Here is a 25,974-nt window from a genome sequence, read left to right on the forward strand (position 1 = left end):
CGCACACAAGTCGCTGGCCGGCCCTCGCTGGGCCCAGAGCCCGGGCAGCTCGTGCAGGTCCTGTCCCTCGTCGTCGTGTACCTCGTCGTCGGAGGCCTGGCCAGGCGCGTGCAGCTCTGCAGAGGCACGTCCCCGTCTGCCCTCCCCCTTCCTCCGGATCCTCAGCGTTTCTTCCCAACCACCAGCCCTGCTCCACGGGCCTTTCTGGCCGTTTCCACGGCTGCCTAAGCCTCGTTCCCTTCACAGACCCTTCATTCCATGACACACTTGACAGCCTGCTTGCTAGACCCACACCTGACCCAGGGTTCGACAAGCCATTGCCGAGTCCCTAAGGAACCATCTGGAAGCCAGCCCGCTGCCCGGTTTCTCGGGAGCGGGGGGAGGTCCTCACCGCCAGCTGTGCAGCCGCAGACATCGGACCGAGGGAGCCACGCACATCAGCCCCACTGATTCGCGGCCCCGAGCGTGCGTCCCGCTGGTCTTGCTTGCTGAGCGAGCTCAACAAAAGCTGCCCACTGCCAGCAAGTGTGGGATGGCTTCTCCGAGGAACAGGCCAGGACACCTCGCTGACGGGGGGCTCCTCAGACAGGCCCCCCGACATCAAACAAAATGACTACCAGGTTCTGGCCCAGAAAGTGTGTTGAGGGTGGGGGAGAGGGAAGGTAGGAGAAAGCTAGAGCCAGACTGTTCCAACTGCTGGGCAACCCTTGTCGAAAAACCCGTTTCCCTGTGCTCAGTGCAGTGACAAAGCAAAGGACTCCAGTGAAGTCCTGAATCCACCGGGCCGTTTCTGTTTCCATGTTTTCTGAGTAGGCCCCTGATTTCTGAGATGGGGGACACTTAGAAATTACTCGAACGCATTTTCCATGAGTAGTTTTTACATAAAAGAAACATTAGAACACTTGACTTAGAGACCTCAAAGCCCGATAGGGCCTGACCTCCATCGCAGAACCGTCCCCTTCTCCCTCAGCGTGCACCTGTTCCGGAAGCCGAGCAAAGTGGCGCCCTGCTCTCAAAGGGCCGGCGGTCCCGCTCGCTGGGTTCTCATGCAGAAGACGTACCACGGGAGGAGGCCCTCCTGGAACGATCCAGGGAGACGGTGGCAGCACCTCCGCCTGCCTGCTGCCAGGGGACAGGGAGGTCAGAGACCGCGAAGTGCCACAAGGCAGAGACCTCGGGGGACGGGAAGACGGCCCCGGGAGAAGGCGTGCATTTCCGTGAGAAGACAGATGGAAGGAGGACCGTGTGCCGCGAATATTAACGTGCCGGAAGCCCCGAGACCAAAATGCGCAAACCCGCCTGACTTCCCGTCTCATGTGTCTAAGAAAAGCACGGCTCTCTTGTCCACAGGGACCCGGATGCCGTTCCCGCACTTCGCTCGGGGACGACAGCTCCCTGCCTGACGGGATCGGGGGAGAGATGAAGCCGGTGATCCGGCACCAAAGTCCAGAGGTGCTTAGAGAAAGGTGCTCCGTGTGAATGCGGGGGCTGGGACCCAACAGAGGTACTTCCGAGAGCTACCAGGCAGGCGCCAGACCAGAGCCTCGCCAGGACGGCTCCAGCCTAGGCAAGAATTTTCTAGAAAAACCTATATGAAAGGAAGAAGAAACAGGCGGGAAGAAAGGCCTGTGACTGGGACGCCCACGGGTTCTGTACCCAGGCTTTTCCAGCTGCGGCTCCGCCCATCACGGCACGTGGGGGGAAGCCGCAAACACACGCCGCCATGGAAGTCACTGCCTGTGACCAAAGGGGACACGCTCCATCGAGACCTAGGACTCCACAGCGACAAGGCTTCAGCACGGGTCAGAGGAAGCGGACAGTGAGTTACCCAAGGGGCCAGCGAGGCACTGCAGGCTTCACAGCCCTTCCGGCACTTACCTTCGGGGTCCAGAGTGACTCCGCTCCACGCTCCCCATCGCTCTGTAGGCCCCTCCTCCCCTTCCTCCCCAGAGAGCGAGCCGCGCTCTCCCCGCCCCGCAGACGAGGCGGCCGGCACGGGCCGGGCAGCCCCAATACTCACTTGACGTGATGTATTCAGGAGCCTTCCCAGGGCTCAGGGGCACGGCCTCCTCGTAATAAGCTTCCGGGAGAGAAGACGTCGGGAGCGGTGGCGGCCCGCCGTCGGGTGGCTGAGGAGAAGAAGCGGAGACACCAGAGATCAGAACTGTCGCTAGAAAATTCTGTAGTGTGCGCTAGCAGGTGCTGCCCAGCACTCCCCCCTTGCCTTGCGAAGTCCGTGGTAAAAAAGAACACCGTCCCACAAAGGGGTTCTGAGTTCAGGCCCTGCCGGGGTCCCTATTGCTTCCCTGCCACGTCCACCCCGGCCCGGCCCTGGCCGTACCCCACCGGGTCCACGCCAGGTCGCCAGCGGCCAGCGGCCGTTCGCACCCCGGCACAGCCTGCTTCCGGGGCAGGGGCGGACTCGCAGCCCTCTCTCGGACCCTCCCCAGAGCCGAGAGGGGGGCTCCCCTCCCCCGTCCCCCACAGCACTGACCCTCCTGCGTCGCCAGGGCTCCGGGGCGCAGGAACCGTCCAGATCCGCCGCGAGGCAGTAGGTAGGCAGTGGCTGGACAGACGAACGTGGCCGGCCCACACTCCCACCACGCCCCTCCCGCGGCCAGGGACGCTTTTAAAGAATTATAAAAGAAAGTCGCCTACGAGCTGCTCTCTGAGAGAAACTTCTGTCGAGAAGGAGTCTGCTTGTGGCGGAAACCAATCCCGCCGCAGTTTCTGGTCAGACTCTGGGGCTGAGGCACCCTGGTTCTGAGGCCATACCTTCCGAACACGCGAGAGCCGGCGGGGACTGAGGCCGCCTTCTTCCCTCGCACGTGCCCGAGGAGGAGCACGTCCTCACCTCGCTCCGCACGGACACCCGGGAGTTTGCCGCTTCCCTCACTCGCTGGTCCTCACGCCGGCAGACGGCGGGGAGGAGAGGGCAAGGAAAGCCAGCGTTTGCCAAAACCTGCTACCCGCCCGGAGCCGTGCTGGGCGCCTGTGCATCGGCCACGGGTGGCTCAGTCAGCCGCCTCCGGAGGCCTCCGCGGCAGACGTTACCTTAACTCACGCATCCCAGACACGGAGCGTGAGGCCGGGGGTCTAAATGGCCTCCCTGAAATCGAGCTGGGCTTTTTCCGACACCAGGCCTGTCCACTGAAGACCTTTTTGTATTCACATCCTCTCTCTCCCTCTTGTGACTGGTTCACACGACCTACATCCAGCACATTAGAAAGACGTCACTGAGAATGGAACAGAACAGTGGCCCAGACGGACGATCCACCAAGTTAAGTGTCCAAGCACAACACATTTCGAAGAAATCGTAAGGGTTTATACTAACTCTCTAGAACGTGAGACTCCACCATGGAAAGTGCAACTCAGCACCGGATCCAAGAAGTCCTTTGTGAATGACTAATCCCCCACCGTGCATCCAACCCACTCCTTCCTCTTGCCAGACGAAGGGTAATTTTCACAATTTTGCTCCATCTGCTTGAGGCCCGTTATCTGCCCTCCGCCCCGGGCCTGCGCCCCGGACTACACAAACCCCGTCTCCTCGCACGCCTCCCACCGCGCTGCCTTCCCGACTGTCGTCATTCTGTGGTCGTCTGCTGGACGGCACCCAGCTCCTTCCTATCCTCCCGAAAAGGCAGTGCTTAAAACGGAACCCGCTACACCATGCTCTGCCCCAGGCGAGGTCTGAACAGGAGCCCGGGCCCGGGTTAAAATCCCTGCTTGTTACTCGTGGAAAAGAGCTGCCTGCCTCACTGTGTGTCTTTATTCATGAAACAGAGAGGGTTTCAACTTCCTCTTGGAAGTTGGAACAGGCCAATTATTCATGGCCTGGGAGAGCGTTACGAACAGCTGACTCAAACAGATGTTTAGAAGGAGCACAGACCCCGTTCCCACAGCCGCAAGCTACGCTAAGCCGCACAGGGTGAGGGGCTCCCCTCCCAGCTGACGGGCTCCCGCAACTGACTCGCAGCCGCTGCTGCTGGTTGCGGGTTTGGCACAGCTTCTCAGCAGGTGTGCCCTCAGGTCCCATAACTCCACGTCTTGTTTCTGTTAATTTTTTTTAATGTTTTATTTTTGACAGAGAGAGAGAGAGAGAGAGAGAGAGAGCACGAGAGCGCATGAGCGGGGGAGGGGTAGAGAGAGGGAGACACAGAACCCAAACAGGCTCCAGGCTCCAAGCTGTCAGCACAGAGCCCAATGCGGGGCTCAAACTCACGGCCCATGAGATCATGACCTGAGCCGAAGTGGGACACTCAACAGACTGAGCCACACAGGCGTTCCCCCCACCCTCATAATTCCACTTCTGGAAATGCATGGCGAGAGGGCCACCAGTCATGAGAGCAAAAATGTGTAAAGATGTTCAATAAAAGTTTAGTTAGCAAAATCTAAAAACAATCTCAAAGTTCACCAAGAGAAGAACGCTTAGGTGTGCCGACCCACTCACGTGCAGACGTCAGAAAGGTGAGCACGCACCTGCTACGGTCACTTTCTTGGCAAACCTTCCCTGGACTCTGTTCGGTGGGAGAAAGCCGGCACGCCGGAGCCCTTCGTGGAAAATGTGTGTGTTTAGGCTTACACACATACACAGACGGGAGGTCATTCACCAACGTGTTAACAAGCATTTGCATATCTGTGTAGCTTGGCTCGTCCACGTAATATTTTACCATTTCTAAAATCAGTAAAAAATTAAGCTACCTTGGCTTCGAAGAAATACCCCTCAAAAAAATCATTCTTACGGGGGAACACCCTCTCTCTCCCCAAAGGGCCTACACTCCACTCCCAAATACTCCTTATCCTGGAAATTCTGGGTTTCAGTCAGAGAAACCACGGCTTGCTAAGTAACAGCAAGTGTGGGAAAGGCTAAACAGAGGGACCCGAGCTGTTAGTATCGTTGCTTTCAGAGGAGAAGCTTCTTTCTGAGCCTTTCCAATAGTAAGAGTTCACTGAAATCACCATTACCAGGAATTTTTAGAGGGTGGCTGGGAGCCTGGGTGGCTCAGTGGGTTAAGTGTCAGACTCTTGATTTTGGCTCAGGTCACGATCTCACGGTTTGTGAGATCAAGGCCGTGGTCAGGCTCTGTGCTAACAGTGCAGAGCTTGCTTGGGATTCTCTCTCCCTTCCCCCCCCCCCCCCCGCCTCTCCCCCACTCACACTCAAAGTGAAAAACAAACAAACAAACAAACAAACAAACAGGAATTTTTCTAAGTATAACACACAGAAGGCAGATTTCCAAAAGGGCTCATGGAAAACCAGAGAAGGCAAGGGGAAGGAAACAGGAGTCTAGCACAAAGAGGACGAAGGCCAATTCGTTGGCACGGACCGCGTGTGGGGCCAGCGCCGTCCTGGGGCCGCGTCACCTCCCGGCAGCTCTGGGCCCCGCTGTCCTCACTTGTAGACGAGGGCGCCTGTGACGTCCACCCCAGCTCTCGGGCTCATTCAGGCGTTCCTGTAAAGCTGCAGGTCAGCAGGCCATAACACCAGCTTGACCGGTCTGGAGAGGAGTCCCGGGAGAGTTGAGCTTGGGGCCTCATTGTGTGGTAATGACACTAGTCTCTGGCCAGGGCGGGCTCTGAGGTGCACCTTCTAACGGCGACACCAATCGCCAGCGTGGCGCCACCCTGGACCGTGCACGTTGCCCTCGATACAGGAGACAGCCAGTCTGCACACGGAGCCTGGCCGCTGTCCTGCCCCCGCGCCCCGCATCTCCTGCGCTGCCCCACAAACCACCCCCACAGCCTCTGCAGAGACTTGGGGAGACACGCGAGAGACCGTCCTCCTGGAGGGACGACTGACCCCTGGTTGCTTGGCCGCGCCCCAGACACGAACGGACCGGCACCACACCAGTCACTAGACATCGTCAGATCCACGGAAACATTTCTCCCTCGAATTAATACTTCAGAGAAAGTTACTCCGTAGCTTAGGAACGCTCTCCTGCCTTAAGGTAAGCTTCTCCTCCGAGGCGTCCATGTCTTTCTAGAGGAACCCCCACCTACGGCTGGACAGAAATCCAATCTACAGGCTTGCTTGGCTCTCCGCATCGGCCATAATCCAATTCCTCTCTTTCTGGAAGGAAAAGCCCATTAGCATCTGCCTTTGCTAATTTAAGGAGAAGCCTTCAGGGACCTATTTTCCCGCTGATAATAATAAATATCATGTTTATATAACTGTATAGTAGAAGCGTAATTATCATCGTTATTATGACCCTTTCAGCAATCAAACAATGGTACCTGCCATTTACTGCTGGCCTACCGCACGCCAGACGTTGTTCTGGATACTTTATGTGTGTTTTCTCTGGTTCAGAAATTAACACTGAGATGCTGGTATTTTGATGATGATTTTACTTAATGAGGAAACTGAGGCCAGGAGGGGGAAGGCCCCCACACGGAGGTCACACACACGCGGAGCTCACTGGTGGAGGAGCTGGAGGCCGGCTGGAGAGGCCCGGGGCTGAGCTGGAGGCCGGGGACCAGAACGCAATACACTTCCGTGCCTCGACCTTATCCCACTGCACCTGCTGCCATGGCCGCCACAGGAAGGAGCCTACCAGCCCGCTGAGGCGCTGGGTCCAGGGTCATTCCCATCGTCTCCTCACAAAGGCGGCCATTCCACCTGCCCAGCACCCTTCGGGGCTCCCTGTCTGTCACGCTGCTCCCCACCACCTTCCCTGCTGCCCCAACCCATCTCTTGGGCCTCTGCGGCAGAAACAATAACCTAAGAGCCCTGATTCTAGCCAAGAGTCTGAAATCACTTTTTTGTTTTAAGTTTGTTTGGAGTGGGGTGGGGTGGGGGGAGTAGAAAGAGAGAGAAAGAGAGAGAGAGAGAGAGAGAGAAAGAAAGAATCCCAAGAAGGCTCTGACCTAAGCTAGAATCAAGAGTCGGACACGTAACTAACTGAGCCCCCCATGGGCCCCTGGAATCACTTTCTGACTTGAATACATACGTTGGGCATCCAGATTGTTTTTCTGGTTGGTGTGACTAAAATCCATCAAGAGTAACATAACGTGAAATAAGAACATCAGAGTTCAGGGTCGAGGTCTGTTACATATCAGCAAGAGCCTTTTCTAGCTGACACAGCGTTTGGGAAGCATGGCAGGGCACCCACGCGCGAGCGCAAACCTCCTTCGGGCGGCACGGCTTCGTGGCAAAGGTGTCCGCGCTGCTCAGCGAGCCTGAGGACTGGCGTGGAGTGACCATCGATGGTAAGAGAATTTTACAGTCTAAGCAGCCAAAGGGGTTCGGCCCTAACAGCAAGCATTTTGAGTAAGTACTCTTCCTGGCAAAACGCAGGTTTTCGCCCAGGTCACACCCTGCAGATTCGCATTCCGCTTAGCACGTGCGTCAACAGTGGGACCATATTCACACACTGTTCAGTTTCCTGTGGCTTCGTTCACGCGTGGCAAAGAGTGGAAGCCCCGCGGGGCCGTGTCCTCTTCCCCCTCCTCCACCAGCGGGAAGGCATCCGCAGGGAAGGCCAAACGGTCCGTCGGGAGTATAAACAGGATACGCATCTGGAGTGCGGCCACACGTTAAATTTTTAAAAGATGCCACGGGAATTACACAGGAGACTGAACTCCTCAGGAAGACACGGGGGGGAGAAGAAGAAGAACAAATGATTCATGTTCACCAAGAGGATCACATCTGATTTCACCAGGAAATAAATGGTTTTCTTGTTTTAAGTCTTGGGCTTTGGTCTCAACTGTGCAACTGGAAAAATACTTAACTTTGTCAGAGAACCTCAAGGAGCCTCGTAATCTCATCTGTCGGACAAAGTTGCCGTGAAAGTGCTTCGGGAAGCACGGGTGCAGGGGCGGAGGGGACGCTGGGACCACACTTGACAGTTCCACAGAGCCGGAAAGCAGAGCGGTGGGTGCCGGGGGGGTGGGAGGGCTGGCTTCCTGGGGACAGAGTTTCGGCTGGGGAGGAGGGACAAGTTCTGGGGACGGAGGGTGGCAGGGCAGGGGGGGGGGCTCCCCAACACTGTGAATGCACTTGACGCACCAAACTGGACACCTAACGATGGTTAAAATGGTGGAGCTTAGGTCATGAATATGTTAACACCGCTCCAGAAGGTCTTCATTATTATCCGCTGACATAATAAGCGATCACCATTTATGAACTCTGGCCCTAAAATATCAAAGAACTCAGTGGCTCTCTCACACCCCATCCAAACACCGTGTGGCGCTCGGCCAATGAATTACCGAATGAAAACATTTCTAAATGCCTCGACTGGGCAGCACACCGATGACAGCTCTCCTCCCTCAGCCATGAAGACCTGAGAGTCCCCGGGTTTGGGCTCAGCGCCGTTCCGCGACGAGGGGGAGGAAGGAGTCACCCGCCGACGGCACCCGGCCCCCCGCGAAACGGCCCCGTGAGCACAGGTGCCAGCCGGCAGCCGTGTCCGCGTGGACGTGTCCACCGTCACAAGCGGTCTGTGCCCCGGCCACACGTGGAGCACATCGGCGTGACAGCTGCACACTGTGGTGCGAAACCACACGGACCTCTGTGGAAAAGCACAGCTCTTCCCAGAAGGCTTTTATCAAACAAACCATTCGTTCGGCCCATTCTAGTCTCCGTCGGAGAGCAAGGGGGTGCGACCAATCGCCCCACGCTCGCTATTTCGAGGCCTTGGGAGAAGTTCCGAGCGTCCACACTGTTGCGAGCACTTCTGAAGCCTGATGGCCACACTGAAGGACCCCAGGTCACACGGGACGCCCTCGGCTGCCACCACATTTCCTCCCAGGACGGAGCAGGCACACTCAGATGTTCCCTCGGTGCATGGGCGCATCGTCAATGCTAACAAGACTTAGGGACGCGCTCCCCGACCCTGAGACACCATCGGCCTCTTCTGCGCGGCACGCGGCACACAAAGAAGCACAGAAACAAACCGTCTCCACAAAGTGCAGACTTCGCTTGCTTAGAAGAGTGTGGAAAGGAGCTGCTGCTGTTCAATAGACCCTCACGGTCCCCTGGGGAGATGGAATGACAGGCGACAGTCAGTCGGTGGTAGTTGCATAAAGCCCTGCTGGGCACTGAAAGGGACTGCTGACCTTTTTAGGTCAAAGATAACTCATCTCTAACAGTTGTTCAGATGGAGAAGAGGACGTGGCCGGAGTATCACATATCTTGCCCTACGACACATTCTTCAGCCTTTCATGGGCGGCGTAGACGGGAACCCCCACGGGCGCCTCGGGACGAACCCCTCAGCGTGGCAGCCTCGCGGGCAGGCCCCTGGCCAAGTCGCTCCCCAGCACACGGAGCCGCGTGCCAAGCTCCAGGCCACCCCGCCTTCCTTGGGGAGCCGTAGGCCGTGGCCCAGCGGCTGCCTGTCCTCTCCACCTCTGCCCCAGCACCTGCTAGTTCTGCTGAAAGTCAGCCTGCCACCAGCAAATGGCCGACCGGCCAAAAGCCAGCTCGCCAGGGGCAGACTGAATCCACTGAATGACAGACCGGCTTCCTTACTGGATGATGAATTCACCGAAGCACCATCAGGAAAAGACAGTGGGGCCATCCTAACCCACCTCTACTCCCCTGACTTGCTGACGTGACAGGCTTTCTTCACTCCCTCTGGAAAGCGCCCTGATGGGTGTCCGGAAAGTGCTCAACATTCACGGTCGACAGGCTCCTCTCCAGGCTGCCCCCTGTGAAGGGTCCCCTCCAATGAGATATACGTGCACCAAGAGTCAGCCTCGTTCCTTAAGCACTTACACTCCTTACAGCGGTTACCGATGTCAACGTGATTGCCTATTACACAAATAAGCCAGTGAAACGGTGAGCGCAAAAGGCGAGGTGATGCCTCTGTGAGCTGATGCTCTTTAGAAAGCTTCAGTCAGGGGGCACCTGGCCGGCTCAGTCAGTGGAGTGTACACCTCTTGACCTCAGGGTCGTGAGTTCGAGCTCTACACTGGGTATAGAGATTACTTATACAGAGGAAGGAAGGAAGGAAGAAAGAAAGAAAGAAAGGAAGGAAGGAAGGAAGGAAGGAAGGAAGAAAGAAAGAAAGAAAGAAAGAAAGAAAGAAAGAAAGAAAATGAAAGAGAAAGAAAGAAAGAAAGAAAGAAAGAAGAAAATGAAAGAGAAAGGAAGAAAGAAAGAAAGAAAGAAGAAAGAAAATGAGAAAGAAAGAAAGAAAGAGAAAGAAAGAAGGAAAGAAAGAAAGAAAGAAAGAAAGAGAAAGAAAGAAAGGAAGAAAGAAAGAAAGAAAGAAAGAGAAAGAAAATGAGAAAGAAAGAAAGAAAGAAAGGAAGGAAGGAAGGAAGGAAGGAAGAAAGAAGAAAGAAAGAAAATGAAAGAGAAAGAAAGAAAGAAAGAAAGAAAGAAAGAAAGAAAGGAAGGAAGAAGGAGGGAGGGAGGAAAAGAAAGGTTTGGTCACGACAAACTACAAAGGAAGAAAAGAAAACCATTCAATCAAGGGAGGGCGTGTCGACTGGGAAAGAACAGCACAGCACTTGAAGCTGCACAGGCTCCAAACTCAGGCCAGCTCACAAGTGTCTACATTTTGCTCCACTTTAAGGAAACAAAAACCGGAAATCACTAACTGCCACAGGTAGAGATGACGCAGAAAAGACTAGAAGAATGCAGGGCATAGCCCCTGGCCCCACATCACAATCCCAGGAGAATCGTAGCAAGGAACATCCTGGCTTAGAGGCTGCGGGAAAACCCCAGATACCCATGTTCTAGGTACCAGTAGGGAGAAATTGTCCATGGGTCAGACTCCTACTCAAAAACTATTCGTTTAGGGGGCGCCTGGGTGGCGCAGTCGGTTATGCGTCCGACTTCAGCCAGGTCACAATCTCGCGGTCTGTGAGTTCGAGCCCCACGTCGGGCTCTGTGCTGACAGGTCAGAGCCTGGAGCCTGTTTCCGATTCTGTGTCTCCCTCTCTCTCTGCCCCTCCCCCATTCATGCTCTGTCTCTCTCTGTCCCAAAAATAAATAAACGTTGAAAAAAAAAAATTAAAAAAAAAAAAACTATTCATTTAAATTTAATATATTTAGGGGTGCTTGCGTGGCTCAGTTGGTTAAATGTGTGACTTCAGCTCAGGTCATGATCTCACAGTTTGGGAGTTTGAGACCCGTGTCAGGCTCCGTGCTGACAGCTCAGAGACTGGAGCTGCTTTGGATTCTGTGTCTCCTTCTGTCTCTGCCCCTTCCCCGCTCACACTCTGTCTCTCTCCCTCCCTCCCTCCCTCAAAAATAAATTTAGAAAAAACATTAAAAAAATAAAAATGTTTATTATGAGAGAGAGAGAGAGAGAGAGAGAGCACGAGCAACAGCAGGGGAGGGGCAGAGAGAGGTGGGGAGAGAATCCCAAGCAGGGATCTGCTGTCAGCGCAGAGCCCAAGGTGAGGTGGGTCACACAAACCATGAGAACACGACCTGAGCTCAAACCAAGAGTCAGACGCTCAACCGACCGAGACCCCAGGCGCCCCAACCAACATTTTTGATTACCCCCCTACCACCAATAGGAGGGCTCCTCGTGCACCTTAGGCCAGGACAGTCTGCAGCACTGCAGCCAAAGGCAGGGACAGAGCATAAGCTGGCACAGCGAGAAACAGGATCGAGAGAGAGAAAGAGAGAGAGCACAAACAAGTAAATGAATAGCAAACTCCATCAGAGAAAAAACCCAGGGGAACGGGTTGACTATTTGGTGGCCAAAATGGTAGAAAACGCTGGCTATTCAATGAGCAGGCTTTGTCTGCAACTGACACGGAAAGCGGCAATCTGTCTGGTCTGGACCAGCTCTCGGGTCTCAGACTGAGACACGGGTCTCAGTCCAGACCAGGTATGTGGCACTTTACGTGGCAGCCGAAGAGTCCACGACATTCACAGAAGCCTCCCACTCTCCGATCTGAACAGCAGCGATGAAATACAGGCCACGGTGTAGGGAGGGCCACGGGCTCAGACCAGGAAAGTGCACGTGAGCCAGAAGATAAGCCCCAGAAAGGAATGAACCGCTGACCTCCACCCTGTTCTGCTCTTTCAGACAAACAACGTGTGTGAAGACCAACGCTTCTGGCCTACGGTTCCGCGTTACATCTAAAAACAGGTGACAAGTCACAGTTTCTACAACAAACGGGATGAGTTTTAAAAAGGAAGCGAGTCATTAAAAAAGAAATTTGTAAAGAGGGAGAAACACGCCATGCTAAAATGATAAAACACGGTGCATAAAAATCATATGTTCCATACACTCTCGACCGCAAAAAGGCTAAGTGTGTAAAGCGACAAGCAGGCAAGCTACACACAAGAGCCCGCGTGTGACGTGAACTTTCCTAGTGGCCGCAGAAATTGATGAAACTGACTTTACTGCTGTAACCCCGTGCACACGAGCCACTTACAGCACATCGGGATTCGGACCTGAGGCCTGTGGCCCCCCCCGCCCGGACGGCAAGGGCGGAGGAAGAAGGCACCTCTCCCAGGAAGAAGGAAAGTGGGTGACTTTTATTTACTTCTGGGGCTTTCCCCCCAGTTCTCTTCTGTGATCTTGTTGAAAACGCAGCACCGAAGGCCCCATGCGGACCTAGTGGATGAGAGGGTTCGTTTTCACAGGATCCCCGGGGATTCGGGGCCGTGAAGTCTGGGCAGTACGGCTCTCTCCAGGAGCGGCAGGCCCTTGCGTGGGGCTTGGCACCTGCCAGCACCTTCTCTAAGCACCGGAGATCTACCATTTCGGGACGAGCTCACGGTTACCCTATCGGGCTTCCGGTTCCGGACACCACGTTCTCTGCTCCGGGAGCCATGCCTGCCTCGGCTGTGCGGCCACACCCCAAAACAGTAGCGTTGAGAAAAGACTGGATTTGAATCCAAAGAACCTGCTACAATTTTTGCCTTTGCTGACTCTCGTGTGGTGTTGAACCAATCACATATATTCACTGACCTAAATTTCCTGGTCTGGAAATGGGTGTGCGTCCCAGTCACATGGTCAGGTGCTGTAGGGGTTCTCTAAGGTCAAGCCGTGAGGATTACATGAAATCATAAGTGGAAAAATACCGAGTGAGGTGTGTGATACGCAGGAGGGAGCCGACGGGTGCTAACGTCCTCGGTCCCCTCTAAAATGCTAACTGATGGGCGTCGAGTGGACACGGGCCACGACGCGGGGACCCAGGCGGAGACAAGCCCTGCTCTCCCACAGCCCTTGTCCTGAGGGTGAGATGGTGACGTGTCCCTGCTGAAAGCAAACATTAAAAAGAAAACCGTTGAGTAACGAAGTTTGCTCTGGTCCTGACAGCATGTCCAACGTTCCTACGTTGAGCACACGAGAACGCAGCAAGGCAGGAAGAGCTAAATGGCCTGTGAGAAGGTACATGTGAGAGCACCCCAAGACGGCAAACGTGGCAAAAGACTGCCAAAACAAATTCTGGATGCATCCAATCCAATCCAGTCCAATCCAATCCAACACACATTCCTGGGATGTGGATGTATTTTTTTGCCCCGGAAGAAGCATAACAATGAATATTAAAGTGTCAGACTAAGGTATTCAACTCCAGAACTCACCCAGACGGTCAGGTCCCTAGACTCTGCTGCCACTGTTGTGCCTGCTAAAGCCTCTGATTTTAATTAAAAATAAAAAAAAATCTGACCTAAGAACAGATTTCCACGGACCTGGAGCTCCAGCCCTTGTTAAGGAAACACCAGCCTCCCAAGGGAAGCTACGTGAACAGCCTCCCGCTCGCAGCCCTACAAACTACTCGAAGGAGAGCCTCTAGCAAGACGAGGCCTCCTTTCCCCCAGACCCAGACCCAAGCCGTTATCACCTGCCCGGGGCCCTGAGTAGCCCGGGGCCCGGGGGCTCTGCTGCTGCCCCGGGGGACCCTTCACTCACCAGCCACGGCTGAGGGATCTCCGGCAAAGGCATCTGGGGAGGAGCCGGCAGGCTGTTGGGGGTCTCTTGCTTCTGAACATGGTCTTTCACTTCGAAACCTGTGAGCATCAACCAAAACCACAGAACTGAGTGGGGGTGGGGGGCGCTAGCCGTTCTCACTCCCTCGGCCCCATCGTGAATGCTTTGCCAATATTTGTCTTCTCTAATCGTGTACCGCAATTTTGTCATTCTCCACTTTACAGGTGAGGAATCTACGGCTGGAAAAAAAGGGTTACGGAACTCACGGAGACATTAGCAGGTGCAAATGAGGGAACGGCCACCAAAGCCACGTTCTTCCCAAAGCCACCGGCCTCGCCAAGTGAGGTGCTTTGCCTGAACTTCCCCTCAGGTCAGCGATTACCTGCGGACTCCGGGGGCAGGCGCTTCCCTGGGAATCAGCCCGTGTGTATTAGATGCCCTCTTTTGTTCTCATTTTTTAACTTTTTTTTATTTTGGAGAGAGAGAGGGAGAGAGATACAGCATGAGTGGAAGACAGGGGCAGACAGAGAGAGAGAGACAGAGAGAGAGAGACAGAGAGAGAGAGAGAGAGAGAGAGAGAGAGAATCCCAAGCAGGTTCCATGCTCAGTGCAGAGCCTGACATGGGGCTGGATCCCACGACCCTGGGATCATGAGCTGGGCCAAAATTAAGAGTCGGACGCTCAACCGACTGAGCCACCCCAGCACCCCTGTATTAGGTGCCCTCTTAAAGTCAGACACTGGGACAGACGAGCGTGGTGAGTGCCATGGCTGGTGTGAGCTCATGCTCTCAGTGGGTTCGTATTCAAGTTGGGAAGACAAGTTTACACACAAGTAACTCTTAGAAACAACAGTGAGCACCAGGTCAGCGAAGGCAGGAAAGTGGAAGAAATCGGGTTTCATATGGGCACGGGACTATCTATAGGCCAGGACCCACCTGGAAAGACCCACAAGAACAGCCACGACAAGGTTCACCTGCACTGGGCTGCATGTGCTATGCAGGCAGGAAAATGGGCTGTGAAAAGCCAGAGCCCTGAGCACCAGAAGCTGCGGTGGAGAATTCTGGCACGGAACTGGCAACAGTGAAAAGACAGAAAAAGAACGAATGGGAATATTCTACCACTGAAAATAATCAGCGGACAGGTTCAAGGCTAATTAAAGAGTGGAGGGGAGAACAAGACAGGTGGAAAGCTTCGGAAGCACGTACAGAGCACAGCATGAGAGACAGAGGGTCGGAACCCACTGGGCAGAAGGAGACAAGAAGGGGCATCGGGGAAAGCCAACAGCAGCTCCCAAGGCTGGAGGCCCACATGCGGTGGTGCGTCCAGACCACCTGTCAGGAACAGCCGGGCAAAGGGAACACGCAGAGGGTGTGGGGTTGGAAAGCAGGGCCCCTTCCACCCATAAAAGCCACAGGAAAGGGACCCCTGGGTGGCTCGGTCGGTTGAGCGTCCAACTCTTGACTTCGGCTCAGGTCACAATCTCACGGTTCGTGAGTTCAAGCCCCGCGTGGGGCTCTGTGCTGACAGTGTGGAACCTGCTTGGGATTCTCTCTCTCTCTCTCTCTCTCTCTCTCTCTCTCTCTCTGCCACTCCCCAACTCACTCTCTCTCAAAACTTAATAAATATTAAAGGGAAAAAAAAGCAACAGGAGAAAATCACAGCCAGTGATGGCGGGTTTACCACATGTCAGACACTGTCTGGAGGTATTTTATGTCATCGCCTCTGACTCCCACGACATTCGTCCGAGGCGGATGCTCCCGATGAGGAGAGGAGTGTACAGAGAGGAAGTAAGTAGAGCGTGGTCACCGTCAGCTCCTCAAAGGCTTTGCCCTCCCACGCGGGGAGCCCACCGGCACCGGGCACACACGGAGGCCCTCGGGGACAGCGTGGTGAATCGATAGGTTCATATGTTAATGAACAAACGATCGTGTTTACATAGTGGTATTAAAGAAGGTTCAGAGGCAAAACAGACACTGGAGGAAGAAAGAGCGGACGCACCTTTGGATGACTGTATCCTCAGCAGGATGTCGGTAATCACCGCCTTTTTCTCCCTGACGGTTGACGTTAGGTACTCGTGGTCCAGGAGTTCAAGAAAGAGACGGAGTTCAACTATTAACTCTTCCATTGCTGCGAACAAAGGAGAGAGGAAGGACACCGTCAGACCCAGTGGTGTGCAAACGCCACAGGATAAATGCGTTTCATTTCAGATGGACTGGGTACAGTGTTCCCATGTGCAAAGCAAGTTTGCCGAAGCCAGGCGGACGAAGATCCAGGCACCACCTTCTAGACAAACACGCTGCTTTGCTCGGCTTTGACGCGGCGAGTTTCGTCTCGGACAAGCTCCAGAGCCGTGCTGCCAACAGATGGGGCCGTGACCCAAAAGCCCGATATCATGGGGTCAATTGCATGTTAAATTTCAATGTTGGGAAGGAGCTGGCAGTTTGAAACGCCAAAGAGTTTTCAAATAACCACTAGGACGTGGTTTCAGAAACTCAACACTCAACTCTGCTTTGTAGGGCTGCTTCCATCCCCAAGAAGGCCGTGAGCATGTCTGTGCAGTTACGAGAAAGATGCCGATGCCAAGAAGGACTTGGGTGCAGACTCCTCACCGTGTCTGTCCCTTATAGGATCAAGGCAGACTCAAGACCAGGCTACGTGGCTGAAGTCAGCAATTGACGTCTCATGCTGTGAACCTTTCAGGGACCCAAAAGCCCTTGTAGGGTGTGCAGGGGCTCCAACTATTTTTATAGTACTGAAGCTTGATTCTTCTTGTCTGGCATTAATGGTGCAAAGGCAAAGAGGCTTAAACTGCCACCCTCTTAGCACAAAGCAAAGCAGGGACGGCCAACTAAACTTGTGGCCACTGTATACCTCACCACACGCTGACAGTAAAAATTAAAATGTTACTTTAAGAGTGTTTTGGGGGGCAGCTGGGTGGCTCAGTTGGTGGAGTGTCTGACTCTGGATTTCTGCTCAGGTCATGATCTCAGTTTGTGACTTTGAGCCCCACATCAGGCTCTGTGCTCCGTCTCTTTCTGGCCCTCCCCTGCTCACACCCTCTCTCAAAATAAAATAAACTTTAAAAGAAAAAGAATTTTGACGGAGTGGTACGAATCGTCCGCCCCAGGGGATGCACCTTTTTGGCATCCTGTACGATAAAATGGGAAGCAGGCAAGCAAGCAGCCCCTCCGCGCAGACTGACAGACAACGGGGGTCAGAGGGCAAGCACGCGTGCACTGTTTGAGGTGCCAGTCACACTAAGCTGCTTTGTCACGGGGCCCCAGGAAGAAATGATACACGAACTGCAAGGACACAGACTGAGTGTATGACTGACATCTTCCCAAGAGGGAACAAGATGACCTAATCAGGCCAAGGTAAACAACGGCAGCGTCGGTTGCCAAGGGTAAAATTTGAGCTTCCAAATGGAAGAGTGAGAATTTCGAGCACTTGTACCCACCACCGTGAGCACGACAGCTTCTCAGCAGAGACTTTCCCAACCAGAACGGGAGTGACACTGACCAACAGGCCTTTCTGATACGGTACAGAGCAGCAGGTCAGCCTTTGGAACAGCCACACAACCCAGTGAACCGTGACGTCACAAAATCACACACGGGCAAAGATCCATCTAACGTACAAAATAAGCTGAAATGTTCTAATGTAACGGAGGATGAAGTGTTTGTTGTCTGATTCAGCTTCAGATTCCACATTGCAACTAACACACTAAGAAACTACCACTTGACAATTTTTGGTGTAGTATCAAAGAAGAATATTGACAGTTTCCTGAAAAGGCACTGAAGTACTCTGACCCTGGGTCTGTGTGAGCCAGATTCTCTTTATGTGCTCCCTCTAAAACAATGCTTCACAGCAATCTGAGTGCAGAAATAGATACAAGAATCCAGTCATCTTTATCAAACCGGATATGGGAAATACTTGCAGGAATCTGAAACACGGCACTATCTCACAAATTAGCTTTTTTTGGCCAATGTGGTTACTTTTCATAGACCTATATTATTTTTAAATGAATTAAGAAATTCCTTAAAAATCTGCCAGTTTTAAATTATAATGTGTACAGATAAGCCACACATCTTCAGTATTTATTTTGAAACCAAAAAGTCCTAAGCAAAAAGGTTTGAGAACCACTGGTCTATGGGATTCTTTCCAGGTCTACAACACTCTTCAGGACTAAAGATCCTAACTGAGGCCATGCTGTTGTAACTACAGAAGCTCTCATAATTTTAGGTACATGGATGAAGAAATGGCAAATGAGTCCAAAGTAGGCAAGGTGTATCCCTGGGCTGTTCACTTTTCCTAATTGAACGAGTTTCCCTCTATGAAATGAAGAGGATGGATTAAGTATTTACTTAGTCAAACACTGACTAAAGGTGTCATTAGTCAAACAATGTCTTGATGATTCTAAGTGGAAAACAATCTCATCTATACTTTAAAAATGGTGGGCTGCTAGTGTTGTTCATAGTTCAAAAGGTGGAAACAACCCACACGTCCACTGATGGCTGGACATGGCCTATACACGACGGAATATTCTTCAGCCTTGAGAAGGAGGGACATTATGACGCCTGTTACAATATGGATGAACCCGGAGGACCTCGTGCTCAGTGAAATACACCAGTTACAAAAGGACACATACCGTGTGATTCCACGTATGCGAGGCACTTACAGTCATCAAAATCACGGCGACAGAACGTGGAGTGGTGTCTTCCGGGGCCCGGGAGGGAGAACGGGAAGTTAGGGTTCAATGGGTGGTTTCAGCCCGGGATGATAAGTTACCGTTTGGGAAGATGAAAAAGTTCTGGGGATGGAGAGTGGTGACAGCTGCCTGACAAAGGGAATGTGCTGAATGACACTAAATGTGCATTCAGAAAGAGTCAAAACAGCAAATTTTATGATATGTATATTTTACCACAATAAAAAAAAAAATCAACCTCGTCCAAAAATCGATGGGCTGCTATCAGCAAAAATGTTAAAAATGCTTATGGGTCTATGTTAAACTCACGATAGCCCCTTCTCGGCCTTCATTCATACATACTTTTTTAATCAAAAATGCCTCTCTTGCATGTAACCAAATTATATTCATCCTATAAGATTTCACATAGATCCCAGCATGAGTCATGAAAATGTATATAGGGGGCCTCAGACTGCATCTGTCCTAAAGGCCCTGAGCTCTGTTACGGAGTTCCCACGCAGGACTCACACAGACCTCTCCGGGCTGTGAGTTTCCTGTGACCACGGGGGGGGGGGGGGGGGGGGGGGGGCACCTCCTGGCTCACACTCCCCTGCTCAAGAGACCAGCGCCCTCTGGGCAGCCGTATCCATATCCCTGTCACCCTATGCAGCCTACAGCCACCTTCCATTCCCAGGATAACTTGCTGAGCCACCCTCAACCAAGCCGCACAGTCTGATTCTCCCTCCTTCCTGTGGAGTTTGCCTGGGACTAGGGACTCGTGGGCAGTTGGGATCTCTGCAGTGGAAGAAGATACATAGACACAGGAGCCATGTTTAAGCACATACGTTCCGGAGGGCGAAGCCAGTACCACAGGAGGAAAGAATTCAGTTATCAGCACACCCTGGAATACAGGCAGACACGCTCAGAGGCCAGAGACAGACAGACAGACACCGATGGGCTTCCCGAGAGCTTCCCGGCCCCTCCTCTGTCATCTGTGGAGCTGCATGGCACACCTTACGCCCGAGCCTGCTCACAAACGTTCGTTTCGTTGTTTTTTACAAAAAGCTGCCTCGTATGGTTTTCTGTTCACCTGAAATTGCAAACCAAGATCTGCGGAGCACGGCTCTCCCCACCGCAGGGTGCGGCACATCTCACATCAGAGAGCGTGACTGTTGGAAAACCTTCACAGACTCCACAAACCACACCACGCCCCTGGCAGCCCCTGCAAACACTTAAAGCCCCCCGCGTCCCCCTCCTCCCAGCCCCCTCTGACCAATCCTCCCCAATCGGCCCCTCCCCACGGGGCTCCGCCTTCGTTCCCAAGACTCACTCCTCTGGCGGCGGCCCTACTCATAACCGATAACCGGATACTTAGGGATCTAGGCTTTGTTTTGGTGTTGTTCTTCTCCCAACAGCTGGTCGGCTGGTTGGGAGCAGGTTTTGCGCTCGGCTCATCTCTGGACGCCCGGCCCCGCAGTACCGTGTGCGTGGAAAGCACCAGAGTACTGAGTGACGGGTGACTCTCCAGTAAGGAAGAGACACTTTCTGAGGACCCATGACGTGAAAGGCACCTACGCAAGACCCCTCCTCCGCCTCCTCCCGGGAGTGCTGCTGAGACTCCATCATCCCCATCTGCGGGGGAACGAGAAGCCAGCCCCGGTCTGCTCGCTTGTATTCGAGCAAATGCTCACACAGCAGCCTCAAGTGTCCACCCTGTGCTCGTCCCTGGAGAGCAGCCCCGGTGGGCTTAGCTGCTGTTGTCATCCCAGCTTACGGCTGACGAAACGGAGGCTCAGGGAGGTCGCCGAAGGCTACCAGGCAAGTAGGTGGCTAAACTTCTCCAGCTCACAATCTGCTCACGGCCACACGGCGAGAGCGCGGCAGTGAGAACCTGAATGCAGATCTGATTCCAAGGGCCCTGCTTCGGCCCCTTCACGATGATCATCGCATGGTTGCTTCCTGACACGACCCGGCCTGGTGAGACGCTACAGCCATCTTCTTATGAGCTATTAGGGGGGTGATAAATTCCACCGGGGCCTACATGGCGCCCTGTAGGGCATCAGAATTACGTACTGAGCCATCTACCTCCCCCACTGGACTGCCCGTCCTGGCCTACAGGGACAGCATCCTACAGGGACAGAGGGAATTCGCTGGGTTCCCTCTGGTGCCCGGCAGCGTCCAGCATTAACCACGCACTCAGCACACGCACGTTGAAGGAAGGGGCGTGACTTCCCAGAGCTAACAGACACGCGGCCAAGGCTAGGGAGGAACGAGAAGTTCCCGCACCCAATCTTCAGCCTAAGACTCAGGATATGGACCCGCCTTTCCCTGGAAGTCTAAGGGCAGTGTCCACAGGAGCTCCAGAAATGAGGCTCTGATGGACACGTGCCCCGACGCAGGGGTGGCATCGTATGACGCAAACTGCACCAGGTTGCCCTGTGCCCTCTGGCACGGCCGCTCCTTCTTCCAGCTCTGAGCCCGCTCTCGTAGGACAGGCAAAGCAATCTGGGGTCCAGGGATCCGGCTTGGGTTTCCACGGATGGATCCCGAGTGCCCCTCTCCGCGAGCCTCCGAGGACTTCCCTCCCCGGGACCCGACTTCTCCACCGCCCGACACTCGCTCTCTCCTTCGCTCGGGAGCCGGGCCGCTTCTCTGGGGCCAGGAAACACACGTGCACCTGACCTCCTGCAGCACTCCCGGCCCGAGCCCTCGTCACGATCCAGGTTTTTCTGTTTTCCCCCGCAGAAGTATCGTCCCTCCTTAGAGACGTTTGCTGGGGAATCAGAGCTCCCGCCAAGTGCCGACCCCATGCCAGACCCATCGGCACACGAGCCCTTCCAGACAGAGAAAGGTTATGTTCCGGCCTGAGGTCACAGTGCTCGACATGAGGGGCAGGACGGGAGTCAGAACCAAGTCTGCTCAGTGTCGATGCCTGTGTTTTTCGCACCGTCGCACGGACTGTACCTTTCACTCTCGGCGGAAGAGGACACTCGCTCCTCTGTGTCCACGCTCAAGTAACCTCCTTCCCACGATGGCGACAGGCTCCCCTCACAACCACAGCCTTCTGGCTCATCGCTCAAATGGTGCCTTGCCTAGCTCTCTTACTAACACCGCTTATATGAAAAACCAGAATCTTATAACCGAGGCCAATTCGTTCTCAACTTGCTGACGGAACAAGGAAGGCTCACAGGGTCGGAGACTCACCAAGGGCACGGTCTGCTCCTCTTCCCCAGTTTGTGTGCCCGGAACACAGGCCAAAGGGCGCTGCACTCAGAATAACAACCAGTGTCACCCTCCTCTACAAAATGCTTCCAGTGCATGTCATCCCTTGACCCTCACGATCACGTTGTCTTGGAAATATCACAGGTGGCAGAGACCAAAGAAAAACGGTGAAGAGCCCGATCCAGGCCAGGAAGCAGAGCAAGGCCACGTCCACCCTCGAACCACCGTGTGGCCCTCTGGGGCTCCCGCCTCCTCTGTTCGACCTCCCAACCCTCACACCCGCCACCCTCCTCTCGGCAGAATGGGAATCACTGAACGATGACTGCGACCGGGACACAGGTGTAGTCACTAGCTTCCAGGAAAAAAAAAAAAAAAAAAAAATTCCCAAATGCCCACACCACACAAAAGATCTGGCTACAGAATTTATGATTCCCAAGGCAACGAGGAAATCACCTGGAGGCATTTCTGGGTACATTCTATGCATCCGAACAGCAAAACTCCCTTCTCCCAAGCAAAAGGATGTTTGCACTAAATCAAGTGACTCTGCTCTTGTGGTGTCTTCCACGGTCCTACAGAAAGAGGGAGAGAATGAGCAAGGCCGGGCAGCACAGCAGACAAAGAGCTGGGTACAGCAACTGGCTTCCTCTGTAGTCCGCCCCTCTACTATTGGAAAGACCTCTGACTCAGGTTTGGTGGTGGCTTGATTTATTTCAACGACAGAAAAGAAATGGGCTATCGTTTGCGCGACCCAAAAACCACTTTAAAGGAATTTTATCCACCTTAATGCCTAAATCACAGAATTTGAATGCCAGACGGATGGGAGGAACCTGGGGCCCAGAGAAGGAGAGTGACTTACCTGCTGAGGTCACAAAGTATTTGGTTAAAAGGCCCCAACCAGGAGCCGGGCGGCCTGACCGCCAGGCCGGAGCGCCCGGGTCTGCACGGAACTGTCTTCTCCACACGCCTCCTCCAGGGGCGAGGACAGAGCTCCCGGGGTCCCCCTGCAGTTTCCCAGGACACCGAGCCACTCGCCGAGGACAAATCCTGCAAGCAACGAGAAATAACGTCCACTATTACGGTCTCCAGGAAGACACGGTTAGCCGCCCAAACCTCCCTCCTCTTTGTCAGGAAGGGCAAGGAACGGTTCGCAGATTCCCGTCACGCAATTTGTCACGGCGGCAGACTGCACACGCTGCCACATCCACATTCTCCTCGGTCCGCAAGCTTCGCTGGCGTATACGAGACCCGTGCTGTTTGCACCCTCAGTGATGGTCAGTGTCTCCGGGCAACCACGATGGCGGCTGGGGGGTCTTTTTTTTTTTTTTTTTTTTAATATTTTTATTTTTGAGAGAGAGTGTGTGTGTCTGAAGGGGGAAGGGACAGACAGAGAGGGAGACACAGAATCCGAAGCAGGCTCCGGACTCCGAGCTGTCAGCACGGAGCCCGACGCGGGGCTCAAACTCACAAACTGCAAGATCATGACCTGAGCCGAAGTCGGACGCTCAGCCGACTGAGCCACCCAGGCGCCCCAAAGGGGGTCTTTTCAGTGTTAAGTTTTCACCCCAGACTCCTCTCATGTGGTTCTTCCCTCCCAAGTTCTAACCCACTGCATGGAAACTAGACGTGGGTAACTCCCCTTATCTAGGGTCACTTGCAAACAGGTACGGGCTTCTCCCTACTTCCCCAGTGCCCCTGGCTCTCCCCTTCCCAGCCCCAGCGCCCAGCCCCAGCTGGCACCCGGACCTGCCAGGCTCCACGTGTCCTTCTCACCGGGTGGAGCTACGGTCACCGCCTGCTGCTGGCCAGCCCACCCACGATCACCTTGCTGCCATCTCCCCCTCCCTCCCCAAACTGCCAGTCCTCTAGAGCGGAACACACATCCCGCCTCCTCGGCGAAGACACCCTGGTCATTCCATCCATCCTGACCCCCCTTCCCAGAATCTCTCCGTCCATGTCTCTGCTTGGCCCTCCTCACCTGCCAATGCTTACAAGGAGCCCAGCGTTGGTGGCCACACAAATCAGATCCACAGCCCCGTTCCGAGCCTTCCTAGCCGTGTCACCTTAGGTCAGTGAGTAAGTCCCCCAAACGATCTCATCCTTCACATGAGATGCTGATCATGTATCTCAGTGTGGTAACGAGCGTTAAAGGAGGGGCTCTACGCGCAGAGCCAAGTACCTCACAACTGGCGGCTGGCGGCATTACGCCTGGCGTATGCTCATCTTCCTAGTTCACTGTGCGACCTGGGATCGATGGGATCGATGAGTAGGTAAACACCACGCACATACTTCTTACCTTCCGAAACTATGAAGTCCTTAAATATCTGCCTCCCCTTAAGAGAAGCCATGAAACACTGTCCTATACGACTCTATGCAAATACATTTAAAAGTAGGTGAAATACAGAAGTTCACAGAAAGGAGTACAATTTACCAGATTGTCTTAGAAAGCATACACAGACCAATTTTCCATAGAAGAAGCAGAGAAACGTGCCAAAGAATTAGCCCCACAAATGCAAGCCCCAGGCCCAGATGGTTTTACAGGGGAATTCTGCCAAACCTTACTACACAAATTGTTTCAGAGGGGAAAGACAGAAATTTTTCAAATACTTTCTTTTTTAGAAGTTGGTACAAAACCGATGCCTAAACCCGGCAGAGATAGCGCAAAAAGAGAAAACCGAAAGACTAACGTTACTTACAAATCCCAATGCAAAAATCCTAAATAAAATATTAACAAACAGAAATCAACACAATACATTAATAGCACACCATGACCAAATGGGGTTCATTGCAGCAATGCCAGGATGACTCGGTGTTAGAAAACATGCTAATATGATTCATCATATTAATATCTTCTCTAATGAGATCATGTGATTCTCTCCATAGATCATGAACAAGCATTCAACAAAATTCAATACTCACTCCTAATTTTTTTTAAAAAACCAACGAATGGCAATTGATGTATACTTCCTTAGCTTGATAAAATACGTGTAGTAACTCCTATAGGCTGAATGTCTGTGTTCCCCCCAAATGAATGTCTGTGTTCCCCCCAAATGTTCCCCCCAAATTCATGTTGAAACCTAATGCCCAGTGTGATAGTACCAGAAGTGGGGCCATTGGGAGGTGATGAGTCATGAGGAGCCTTCTCAAAGGGGAATGGTGCCCGGTACAAAATGGTACACAAGAGGTCCCACAGATCGCTCTTGCCCCTTTCCCCTGTGAGGATGAAAAGCAGGCAGTCTACAGCCCAGAGGAGGATCCTCACCAGAACCCATCCATGCTGGAACCCTGATCGCAGACACCCAGCCTCCAGGGCTGGGAGAGATTACTGTCGGTTATTTACAAGCCTCCTGGTCTATGCTACTCTGGTATAGCAGCCCGAGTGGCCTAAGACACTAACAGACAAACCAAAGCAAGAAGAGGAACCTACTTAGTGAGAAAGACTTCAGGCATTCCCGGAAAGGTTGGAAACAAGTCAAGGAGGCCTGTTCCCTCCACCACGTTTAACACTCTATTGGAAGCGCCAGCCAAAGCAATTAGAAAAGACAGACAACTAGAGACTTACGAATGGAAATGAAACAACAAAATTATCTCTGTCCGCAGCTGATGTGAAATCATTCATGGAAAACCCGAGATAACCAATGATAGAACTACCACAAATAATAAAAAAACTCCGATAAAGTTTTCAATAAAGTTTTGCATGTTAATTCTATACCAAACAAGCATTTAGAAGCAATCAGAAAGTAGAACACTTAAAGTAACTTAAAAAGAAACGTGCACAACCTCCATGAGGAAAACTGAAAGCACTCCTGAAAGACAAAGAAGTAAATCTGAACAAACAGAAAAGTGCCCCCTTGCCTTCGGAGAGGACAACTTACCATCAGAAAGATGTTAATTCTGTCCACGGTCACAACCAATTTAATGTACCAGCGAGGATGCGGGGATGTCTCAGAACAATGACGAAGGACGGACCCTACCCTCTATTAAAGGTTGCTACCGTTAAAAAGGTGTGATGCAGGCACATATGTTCCCAGGTGGATCAACACAACAGAACAGAAAGTCAACAAACGGACCTGCCTGCGTTCAGATATGTGGCACCTGATACGGGAAGCATCGCAAACAAAGGGGGAAAAGATGGCCCTCCCCCAAACCGGAGTCAGGACAACTGGCAGCCATTTGGAGGAAGACAAAAGATAAATTTAAGTACTTACATCACACACCAGAAGAAACTCCAAA

At 53.2% G+C, this 25,974-nt stretch overlaps 1 protein-coding gene across 6 annotated transcripts in view; it reads right to left on the bottom strand.

The window, feature by feature from the left end:
- AFAP1 (actin filament associated protein 1) overlaps nucleotides 1-25,974 on the bottom strand; it is a 148,430-nt gene that overhangs the window by 70,036 nt on the left and 52,420 nt on the right. For 3 of the 6 annotated variants that reach the window (XM_047847313.1, XM_047847308.1, XM_047847312.1), the window contains exons 2-5: nucleotides 22,601-22,788; nucleotides 15,840-15,968; nucleotides 13,824-13,921; nucleotides 2,021-2,129 (exon numbers count right to left, since the gene is read on the bottom strand). In XM_047847313.1, the coding sequence (XP_047703269.1) occupies nucleotides 2,021-2,129; nucleotides 13,824-13,921; nucleotides 15,840-15,968; nucleotides 22,601-22,788 (524 nt within the window). Of the gene's footprint in view, nucleotides 1-2,020; nucleotides 2,130-13,823; nucleotides 13,922-15,839; nucleotides 15,969-22,197; nucleotides 22,314-22,600; nucleotides 22,789-25,974 lie in introns of all 6 variants that reach the window. The other 3 variants (XM_047847309.1, XM_047847310.1, XM_047847311.1) reach the window with 2 other exon arrangements.

The sequence above is a fragment of the Prionailurus viverrinus genome, unplaced genomic scaffold (genome assembly GCF_022837055.1).
Source record: "Prionailurus viverrinus isolate Anna unplaced genomic scaffold, UM_Priviv_1.0 scaffold_45, whole genome shotgun sequence".
Taxonomy (NCBI): Eukaryota; Metazoa; Chordata; class Mammalia; order Carnivora; family Felidae; genus Prionailurus; species Prionailurus viverrinus.